We start from the raw sequence: 11736 nt of genomic DNA, 5'->3' as shown, positions 1-11736 counted from the left end.
CCCGCCCCGCCCCGCGCGCCCCGCCGCGCCCCCCGCGCCCCCCGCGCCCCGCCGCCTCGGGTCGGCCCGGGCTTTCCCTCCGCGCGCCCGCGGCCCCAGCCGGCCCGGGGGGGGGAGGGGAGCCCGAGCGACCCCGCGCGGCCGGACCCCGCCCCTGCCACCGCCCGCGCCCGCCACGCCCCCGGGGACCCCCCGCGCTGCGGCCGCCGCTTGGGGCTGCGCGGGCCCACTTTCCCGCAGAAACAAGTTTTACTTTTTGTTCCTTTTTTTTTTTTCCCCTCCCCGTTACCCAGTCACATCCGGGTTTTGTTTGGAAGCAAGAAAAGGAGGACCCTACCGGGCAGGAAATGACCGTCCTTCACCTCCCAGAGTCACGGCCACACGGCCTGGTATGGCCCGCTACGGCCCTCTGCGCGGTGGGAAATGTGGACGCTGACGGAGAGGCCCAGGAGGAAAGTGAAGCTGAGCTGCAATGTCAGAAGCCACCCACCAGGTCTGTTGGTGTGCGTCCATCGGGGCTGGTAAACGCCTGAAACACTGACGCCTTTGGGGTCACGGGGGCATCGGGACGCGAACACTGCCCACCACTTGCACGGCCGTTTGCTGACGTTGATACACCGTCGGCATCGCCCACGAGCGGGTTCTTACTGTTTCTTCAGGGGAATGTTTTGAGATGATTTGGAGGATACACGGATGATACTAGAGAAGACAGAAGCAGGAATCTTAAGAGTTCTTACCACAAAGTGTGTCTCCACTTCCCATCAACCGGGGTTTGGGTGACAGTTGACACCAAGGGTTGTGAACTCCTGACTCCAGTACCTCCCTGGGTGTAGGCAGCGGATTCACTCAGCGTTGGTGTCTCTACCCTCACTCAGCGTTGGTGTCTCTACCCTCACTCAGCGTTGGTGTCTCTACCCTCACTCAGCGTTGGTGTCTCTACCCTCACTCTGCGTTGGTGTCTCTACCTTCTCTCAGCGTTGGTGTCTCCACTTTAACTCAGCGTTGGTGTCTCCACTTTAACTCAGCGCTGGTGTCTCTACCCTCACTCAGTGTTGGTGTCTCCACTTTCACTCAGCGTTGGTGTCTCCACTTTAACTCAGCGTTGGTGTCTCTACCTTCACTCAGCGTTGGTGTCTCCACTTTCACTCAGCGTTGGTGTCTCCACTTTAACTCAGCGCTGGTGTCTCTACCCTCACTCAGTGTTGGTGTCTCCACTTTCACTCAGCGTTGGTGTCTCCACTTTAACTCAGCGTTGGTGTCTCTACCTTCACTCAGCGTTGGTGTCTCCACTTTCACTCAGCGTTGGTGTCTCCACTTTAACTCAGCGCTGGTGTCTCTACCCTCACTCAGTGTTGGTGTCTCCACTTTCACTCAGCGTTGGTGTCTCCACTTTAACTCAGCGTTGGTGTCTCTACCTTCACTCAGCGTTGGTGTCTCCACTTTCACTCAGCGTTGGTGTCTCCACTTTAACTCAGCGCTGGTGTCTCTACCCTCACTCAGTGTTGGTGTCTCCACTTTCACTCAGCGTTGGTGTCTCCACTTTAACTCAGCGCTGGTGTCTCTACCCTCACTCAGTGTTGGTGTCTCCACTTTAACTCAGCGTTGGTGTCTCCACTTTAACTCAGCGCTGGTGTCTCTACCCTCACTCAGCGTTGGTGTCTCTACCCTCACTCAGCGTTGGTGTCTCTACCCTCACTCTGCGTTGGTGTCTCCACTTTCACTCAGCGTTGGTGTCTCCACTATCTGCAAAGCAGGATTCATCTTGCTGCCATTTCGGAAGGGCAGGAAAAGTGTCTGATGTGACATGCGTTTACCTGCAACATAAAGTTTCCCTTTGACCATAAACTAAAACCTTGTTAACGATACTTAGTAGACTAGAAGAAAAATAAAGCATGAATGTTAAAAACCTTTCCCAGCAGTCAAATATTTCTCTTTTTGGAGATCACCTTCTGCCTACGGAGTCAAATTCAAGTTACAGGTGGTAGCATGAACCCAGTATTTCAGGGTACCTGGCCTTAGAACCCAAAGCCACTCCCTATTTCGTCAGCACAGATTTTTATTTGTTCATCATTTCTCTCTACATTCTACTTGATTATCCTCAATGAATGTATAGGAAGGAGAAGAACAATGAGCTGCTTGATGAGTACTCTGGGTCTAGTCCCAGCTTGGCACTGACAATCACTGGAAAAATCACTTAGTTTTTACTGGATTTTGGTTTTCTTATTTATAAAATATTGATGGGGAAGGAGAATAGCAAATTAGCTAAGGTATGTTTTGTTTCTAATTGTATTTATGTGTCCACATCTGATAAATCACTTTCACAAAGAAAATTGTTAAGGAGCTTCTTTTTCTGTATTTGAAATACCACACATTCCAGGATCTCCCAGGCTCAAAGAAGTTAAGTCAGCTGCCAGAGTTTTCCCCTGTTAGTAAGTGGTGAGCCAAGACAAAAAACTCACATCTGTCTCCAAAAGCAATTCATATTTTTTGATTCCCCATTGCTTAGTTTTTAAAAGTTGGCTAAAAATAACTTAAATAAGTTAGTGAAAGTAGTTAACATGGCCCAAATTAAATAAGTGCAGTGCCCAAATTAAATAAGTTGGTTAAGTAACTTAATGTTGTCTGTTCCAGATCATAAAAATAGAATTATTTTGGCCTGGAAATTTCTTCTGTATGAAATCATCTAGTTCCATGCAGTGATAAATAGTTATAAATCCGTAGTGGTTATTTAACTTCTTCCACAATATTATGAGACTTAAATTAGAGATGAAATTATATATTAGCATACTATTTTTAGTTTTTGTTCTTATAAAATAATGCATGTCTCTAATATATTAAGTTAACTGATTAAAATGAATTAGGAAATGCTGAAATCCCATGATCACACAGCATTCTGAAAAATGTCTTGTTTGGTTTTAAATAGTAAAATAATGAGAACACTTTTCTTTTTAGAAGAGCATGTAGCCCCTATCCCTAAGCATGGAATTTACCTCTTAGAGAGCAACCATGGTAAACAATTTCTTGTGTATTCTCACAGAAATGTGCTATCATCAAAATTTCTTGGATAAAGTTTGAAATCCATACTAGTTATATCCAAATGTCATGTTAGCTTTTTTACTTATATTTTACATATGACCTGTAATAAAAATTGTTTTACAAAATAGTATGTGTACAAACCATTCTGCAATGAAAATAACAGATATAATCAGAAAATAGCCTTTTTTAGCCCACTGTCTTTTGACAAATGTTTTAAAGAAATTTGCTTAAGAAAATTAACCATGTGGTTATTTCTACCTTTAAAGTATGAAAGAGCAAAGACTATGAAATATTTACCTTGATATACAAAAAAAAAAGAAAAAGAAAAGAAAAAAGAAAATCAATACAATTCTTGACCACTTTTCTGATGTATTTAGTATGTTGTTAAAAAATCCATATAAAGGAAACTGTACAAGAAAATATTGAGGGCAGTTATATTGTAGTTGATTTAATTCTAGGTTGAAATAAAAAAGACCGGGGTTCTGGTCTTACTCTATCTTGTGATCTTTTTTGCAAGACATAGGTACTCTCTGCCTTTGTTTTGTTGTTGTAAATAAACTGGGTTATTTCTCAAATTCTGCTCTTCTAGAATTTACAAAGTTAATGGTGACTGTTCAGGCCATTAAAATGATGGTTTTTAAGGAACATATTTAACACATTTGATATACTCAATTCACTTTGTTTTAGTTCAATTTTTTATAACAATCACATGGAACATTTCACAATCTAACCCATTCCATGAAACTATGTATATAGCATCCTTTCCTAGGTGAAGATAATGTGAAGTTACAGAATGATTTATGTCATCCAATGCTCCAATCACCTTAACAGCTACTTATAATTTATATCAAAATGATTTATCAATTCTGCTCTACAAGACTTTAAGTTCCATTATAATTGGTCATTCCTATTACTCTGTTTTACTCTTTTCCTCATGTTAATACATTCTTTCAGAATTGAGCAAGTTTGATATTAGCCTTGTTTTGAAATCTGAGTAAAATCAAATCCAAATTAAAATAATAGTGAGAGTTTTTTTTTTCTTGCTAAAGGTTAAACTCACCTATGTGTACAAAATACCTCAAGGTGCAAGTATCTCAACTGATAAATTATAGTAACCTATTCTCTTTACTGGTACCAGGAAATTTTGTGGACAAGCCAAATGCTAAGGCTATGTATAGTGTTTCTTGTTTCTCTGTAGTCTTACCTCATTCCTTTTAACCTAGTAATCCATGGCCCTGAAATAACTTCTGGGGGGAAAAATCACTCACTGTTGTAGCTATATAGCCTGTGGGATAGTCATGATCTCACATCCTTCTTCGTAGACTATCTTTCTTTATATATGTCCTTTCTTATTCCAACTCCTACAAACAGTCTGTATTTTTCAGTAACAGGAATGTTATCCTACTTTTGATTTATTCCCTAGTTAAGCTAATAAGAATTCTGAATTATCTAATATAAAAAGTACTGTCCTTTCCTGCTTTTAATTGAACACTTACTAAGTCAATTCAATTGTAGAGACAATTTATTAGTTGATATGGCAATTTCAAAGATTAACAGAGCTTCTGGCTTGGGAAATTTACAATACAGAATTGAGAGTAAGACAGCCACACAGATGATAATGAAAGAAGGCAAAGCAATGTTAAATGGGTTACAAGATACACAGAATACTCTTGGGATGGAGTGAGGGACAGAGGAGATAGTTTATAGCAAGCCTCAGAAAAGGAGTAGGATTTCAAAAGGCTGAAATGAGTTAGAGCAGAGGGACATTTCAGGTGGAGAGGTCAGTCTGACTAAATGGAAGAAGGTGGGGAAATAAGGTGTCAAGTCAAGGATATTTGACACTTAAGTTTGTTGACTATAGAAAGTCTCCAGGGTTTATTATAATAGAGGACATTTATTAGGTTTTTATCTATATCTGTCCTAAGTGATTTTAAATTTTTATGTAAGAATCCATTCTATTCTCTCTTTTCATATGTGAAAAACACCCTGATGTTCCCAGGGTTGAAGTAGAAAAATGGCCAAGTCAGGGTTTTGACTTAGAATCATCTGCTTCCCAAATCTATCCAGTGTTAGAGAAAAGCTAGAGCTTTTGGGTAGGACCATACATGTTACTAAATGCTGGCAAAGACTGTATTTTTTTTAACCAGGGGAAAAAGAAAATAAAGGGAACACTTAATAAACACTAAATTGCACATAGAAATATCTTTGAGATAGACCACAATTAAACAAATTAACAACTAAAATGTATAGTACGCTAGATGGTGATGGGTGCTATGGAAGAAAAGAGAGTGGAACGGGGAGAGAGGAAGTGCTAAGGAATGGTTGGAGAGGAGTTTTGTCATTTGAAAGAGGGGAAAAGAGCATCTCCTGAGGAAAAAAATAAGAAGCTCCAAGTTGATCTTGGAATCTGTTAAAAGCACATTTGATATATGGTAGAGTGTGTTGTTAACCACTCAGCCAGAGACTCAGAGTCTACACCTGAAAAACTTGCCAACTCCTTTCTTTGAGCCGAGATTTTCTGTTTCAAAATAAAGGGGTTGGACAAGGGTCAGTAGATCTTTGTTGAGCATTTACTACGGCCAGGGTGCAAAAGTACTATGCTGGGAGCCAAACTTGGGACCACCTGGAGATTCCCTTCCAGACCAAATATTAGATAATTCTTCTTTTTAAAAAGGATGACAAGCAATTAGCATTTCATTGTATTCTGATCACTGACGTATCCACAGCCAGCACTGTAAATGTGAACTAGCAACAAGGAAACACTAACAACAAAAACAGTTTCTGAGTTGGGGTAATTGGTACTCATCATTTGTTACAGAAGCAGAGGCAAAATATCTTAGTCATTAGTGCAATGGTAGTGAATTTTGGCTTGTGTCAACTCAATAAGACACCAGGAGGAAACTGATTAGCCGGATGATGCAGAAGATGGCTATTTTTTTCTATCATCTTGCTTTTGCACTGCTGTAGGAAAAAGGATAGTACTGATGAGGATCTTCTTAGGGATGGGATGGAACAGCATGTTATCTCAAAGGATTCTGGCTATTTATCCAGGTTCTTTCTTGGTAACAATACTAATTACACCTACTGGGTCTTCCTCTGTGTCATGCAATATGCTAAGTACCATAATCACCCTAGGTAATATTTAACCCCTATGAAAAAGGGGATAGAACCATTATTCCTATCCTACTGTGGAAGAAACTGAGATTTAGAAAGATTAAGTAATTTATTCAAAGTCAGGTAGGCAATAAAATGCTAGAGCCAGAACTCTCTGGCTTCTTATAACCTTGACTCTGGTGCTGGGTAAACCGACTGTGCCCTAAGACCGCAGACCTACTCTTAATCCAGTTGGTATTTCGGTAAAAAGTTACATCATCGGTAACAAGTAAAAATGGTAAGAATGTCGGAAGAGGTCATGTTAAAACCCTCACTGCTGACTGAGGTTTGAGAGAACAAGGGAAACAGAAAGCAAAACATCCACAATGAAAATCTTCAGAGCACACATTCTGCCAAGGTAGGTCTTCCATGAGTCAAAAGAATAGACTTCCTAATTCTCTGAGTAAGAGAAAGGTTGGAAAAAATATAAGGCTAACCATGACATATCCTGCTGGAATATTAGTAGTGCTGAAAGAGAAGTTAAGAAACATGAACCATTAACTATATGTTGGCAACTGGAATAATACAGACTCATTCATAAAACATAGTAGTTATTGGTTTTTGTTTGTTTGGGTTTTGGTGGGTTTTTTGCTTGTTTTTGAGAGAGTGAGAAAGAGCGCTGGGAAGGGGAAGAGAGAAGGGGACAGAGAAAATCTCAACAGGCTCCATACCCAGCACAGAGCCCAGTGTGGGGTTCAATTTACAACTCTAAGATCTCGACTTGAGCCAAAAGTAGGGGTCAGACACTTAACTGACTAAGCCACCCAGCTGCCCCCATAGTAGTTACTCTTAAAGAAAGGGGTCAATCAATATTTATTGTCAATTATGTGTTAAACCCTGTGCTAAATACTTTAAGAAAAAACATAGATTTGTGCATTATCACATCCCAATTTTTATTAAAAGTTTATATTTATAAATTAAAGGGTTATGTACATGCTTAATAGTATTATTATAGATGACCAAAAATTAGTACTGTCATTAAAACTCAAGCTATTCCAAGGAACTTTTTTTTCTTTTTTCTTATGAAATCACACAGCCTCCTTTGAGCTCCTTGAAGGGATTTTTGTCCTCTGGGATACCCTTTACTAGTGGATCTTCCCCAGATCTTTCTTCAACATAATCCCTTACTTCTTCACAACATTTGGAGACCTTAAAAGAAAGGAGAAAGAAATGACACATTTGGTTTAATACAGAATACTATAGCATCCAAGAACGTGTTATAATTTCTGTGATCTTTTTAATCATGGTTCTGCTTTCCACCAATGCATATGTACTTTCTAGGAGAGAAGAAGAAACAGCTGCTCTTCTTTCTGTCCTCCTGGACATCTTCAGGCAAAGGATAACCATCTGGTCACACTCCAGCTAAAGGCTCTCAGTAGACACAGCCTCCAGCTTGTCTAAAGGAGATCAGAACATGGATCAGAACATAGCTGGCAACAGAAGTCAACAGTGTCACCAGAGTGAACATTGATGAAATCTTTTTCCTCATTCCAAAAATGTGACCTGTAAGGGTGGAAGGAATGAATAATTTTTGAATTCCAGACTTATCACCACTCCTGAATTCTCAGAAGTATATACATGTAATTTTATTTTAAAGTCTTTTACAATGATTGATCATGACAGTACATTAGAAGTTGAGCTCCAATGGGTCAAGGACCTTTGGCTGATTTGTTCACATGTACCCAGGCATCTAGAAGAGAGACTGTAGTCAGCTGGTGCTCAGTAAACAAGTATTTGTTGAACTACATCATTATTTGTGTTTATGAACTTGCTCCTCAATCATCTGCACCATTGTAGTAATGACTTCATGAAAAACCAGGCTTTAGTATTTTAATGGACTCAGCCAGAGCTTAAATGGCCCATGTGCTACTTAACACACGTTTTAGAAAGAATCAAGGTTCTATAACATACATAAATATAAATGTGTATATACACATAAGAGCAAATAATTCATTTCCTTTAACTTTCAACTTTTCACTTAACTTATGATTCATGACATTGACGTGAAACTAATTCACTTCTGGCAGTCCACGAGGTGACCATTCTATAAGCTATCTAACTGATTTATTGTTTTTTTTTAAATAAAATATTTATGCAATTTTTGTATGCACATTTCCAGGAACATTAAACATAAGATTATAACTCTGCAAATTCACTATCGACATATTAGGAAACGTCATTTCTAACTGGAGCAAGGCATTGGTTAGGCGGCTTCTTCATATGATGATACTTGTAGTTTACACAATTCTGAAATATGCAGTAATTTAGATTCACATTTTTTCCTTCTCAAAATTCAAAATTAAGATTTAGGTTTGCTTTTTTCCCACTTCTCCAAACACCAACTGCTTTGGCCCCAGCGAGGTGTCAGGAATAGAGGCTTAGTTGCTGTCCTAATTCTACAGTCAGTGAGGGGTGGTTTTGACAATGTCTACTTAGGATCCGAGGCTATACGGAGCAATAAATTACCTAAAATTCTATGTGAGTGTGTGTTCAAAAATTACTTCAGTGAGGCTTATTATAAGTATTTATAGTTTAATGTAGGATTACATGGCATGGTGGAAAGCATGGACACTGGATTCAGGGCATCCCCGGTTTGAATGTTGGATCGGCTGTTTATCATCATTTATTAAGAGAGTTCCTCTACAGTTTAGTTACTTTGTCTATGAAAAAGGAAGAACAACACTGGTTGCATTAAGTGCCTATCATACAACAAATGCTAGATCAAATGGTAGCTATTTTTGGCTATTACTACAAAGATTATCTTTAGTCTTTGCCTATTGCATTGACATGCATTCATTGTAAATCTGTCAGCTTTAAAAACTGTATGCAATGAGATGTGTTACTCTGACAGTACTAGTTCCTTAATAGCAAAATAAGTTGAGGCATAGTATGAACTATGATATATATATATCAATAATAATTAAAAAGTAATAATAATAGTGGAAAGTACTTGCTACGTCCTAAGTATTGTTCTCGGAGCTTTGTATATATTATTCCATTTATTCCTCCCAATTGCTCTCTGACTTAGATGTTGTTACTATTCCCGTTTTGCAGAATATATCTCAGGTGAGTGTTACACAGGGAGAAAGCTATGAAGTAGAATCTGAACCAGGGATACGGTTCCAGTGTCTACCTGGACCATACTATAAGGACGCTATGCCATCCTGCATCAGAACTATAAGTTCAGGACCTAAAATGTGTGTGTGTGTGTGTGTGTGTGTGTGTGTGTGTGTGTGTGTAGTTTTGGCAGTCTGGTATTAAGTTAGTTTGACTTCCAAACGCAAGAAGATTTTGAGTAGCAGGGAAAAGGACCCTCAAACTGATAGGTAGTGATGTATGTGATGTTTACACAGAATAAAAATTCCCAGATAAGCTTGCCACAAATGAATAATAAACATGAATATAATCAAATTGCCTTCAAAACAACAATCCTGAGTAAATAAATAATGAAACAGCATTTGGATTTTTCAAGTCAGGAAGAAAAAAATAACTTTCCTTTATTTATCCCAAAAGTTTATTTTTCCCAAATTATAAAGATAATGATTTTAACTGTTTTGTTATGCGTTCCAAGCTTCCAGTGCTGTGTATATATTTAATTTTATTTTTACATCAAAATGTTTTGCCTGTATGGAAAGAGCAACAGGGAAGTTTGAGACAATCATAAATAGAAAAGAAGCCAAAATTCCAATTATTATTGGGAGTAAGAGTCTTGAGCAAAGTATGAAGATAATACAAATTCCTTTTTTTCTGCTTTGGCTTAATAAAATGATTTTTTGAAAAAATATATGAGATACTCTTATCACTCGTGGAGGAGTTTTTGTTCTACTTACTTTCCTAAAACGAAGAGATCTAAAATACATATCTTTATTTTCCAAGCTTCTGTCACTGTTTGTTTGGAGGAAGCTTATTCCTTTGCCATTTCTCTCCTTTTAATGGCAGAGAACTCTTGGTAACCATTTCCAAGATCTGTTAGATGTTTTTAGGAGGAATGAGGGAGTTCTTGTGCTTGAACTCATTTTTATTTGCAAAGAAGGAATAGAATGTACTCATTCAGACTAGCCCTGATAGTGCTGGAGGAGATGAGGTCTTGGCTAAAAGTATTTAAACATCAAAGTATTGCATTAAATAAAGAGAAGCTTATTAGTTTAGAAAAGTAAAAACAAAATGCCTATATGCATTGCTTCATTTTACTGCTTAAAATACAGTCTTGGTGTCATTCTTCATTTCCTTTTTCTTTCTCTCTCTCTCTTTTAAGACAACTCCACAAAACTGGAAAAACATTTTTAGTTTAGTGGTCATAAAAAAAAAAAAAAAAAAAAAAAAAAAACAGGCTAAGGGCTGGATTTGGCCCATGGAAAATAATTTGCCAAACTTCTAGAGTTTAAGTCAAGAGATAATTATATGATTAATTTTCTTAATACCTGATGAATTTTTTACCTGAACCACTCATTTTTAACTACATTGAGCCTCTCCAGTGAATGGCATGGGGGAGGACAAAACATTTTCCCTCTACTCTTTTAGGCTTTTGGTTGAGACACTGCTGTTAGTAAAAAAGGCAGATTAACAGGAGAAAAAAACACATAGAAATTTAATAGCATGTGTACCTCTTGTGTACATAGGAGATACCCAAGAAAACAAAGTAACTCTCTGAAATGGCCTAAGACACCCCCTTAAACATCATCTCCAGCTGAAGACAAAAGATATTGGGAACTTGGGTGGGGGAAAGCCAATTATGGGAGGTTTTCAGGAAAAGTAGTCAGTAAAATTCCACTTATATCAACCATATTTAAGTCTTAGCTTTCTCTAATTATAAGAGGTTCTAAATATTTAGAGTCATTCTTCTCTTCCTGGTACAGAGAGGGAGATACCCTTATAAATGGAGACTTGTCTTATAATTGTAAATATCTCTTACAGAAGGGCACCTTTTACTTAATTTCCAGATATTCTCTAATATTTGCTGTTTCTTAAAAATAATCAGCCTAAAATAATACCTATGTCAAGGAGGTATATGTTGGGGTGGCAAATTCTGCTCCCCTGCAACAGTTTCTGACCTGGTAGTCCTACCATATCTATAGTTTAAAATAAAATTCAAAAGAGAGCAGCAGTTTACCAGCATTCTTTCCAGGGTCACTTCTTTCTTGAGCTGGTCAACTTCCATCTTCAATTTGTCCTTTTCTGTCAAGTCTTCAATATTAATCACTGGCATCTTTTGCCTGCTGAAAAAAATAGACAATTCATACACCCAAATTGCTGGGCATGCTTCAGTCAATATTAGCCAACCCTTCCCTCAGCACTTAACTTACTAAGTGAACTGTTTCTTTGCTTTAGCTTTCTATGATAACTGATTTCTTATGAATGGTCTCTGAACGATTCTAGCACTGCACACTAGCCTTGCAACTTTAAAGCTCTTTATAATCTTCACTAATATGATTAAACCAAGCATTTGACTCTAAACACCTGCTAGTAGGTTTGTGGGGAGAGGTCAGTTTAGTCAGTATATAATCTTAAACATCCAAAGCCTCTCCTCTTCCTTGCTTTTTTTTTTTT

The 11736-nt window shown here is 38.4% G+C and overlaps 1 protein-coding gene across 1 annotated transcript; it reads right to left on the bottom strand.

Moving 5' to 3' along the window:
* Positions 1-7130: 7130 nt before the first annotated feature.
* On the bottom strand, positions 7131-11397 carry GNGT1 (G protein subunit gamma transducin 1). The gene is made up of 2 exons (XM_026003716.2): positions 11300-11397; positions 7131-7338 (listed from the first exon to the last, which is right to left on the bottom strand). The coding sequence occupies exons 1-2, from the start codon at positions 11393-11395 to the stop codon at positions 7210-7212; spliced, it is 225 nt and encodes a 74-aa protein (XP_025859501.1). The 5' UTR covers positions 11396-11397; the 3' UTR covers positions 7131-7209.
* Positions 11398-11736: the final 339 nt, after the last annotated feature.

This window comes from Vulpes vulpes, chromosome 7 (genome assembly GCF_048418805.1).
Source record: "Vulpes vulpes isolate BD-2025 chromosome 7, VulVul3, whole genome shotgun sequence".
Taxonomy (NCBI): Eukaryota; Metazoa; Chordata; class Mammalia; order Carnivora; family Canidae; genus Vulpes; species Vulpes vulpes.
Note: the sequence above shows the minus strand (reverse complement) of the source record. Positions and strands in the feature narration are given on the sequence as shown.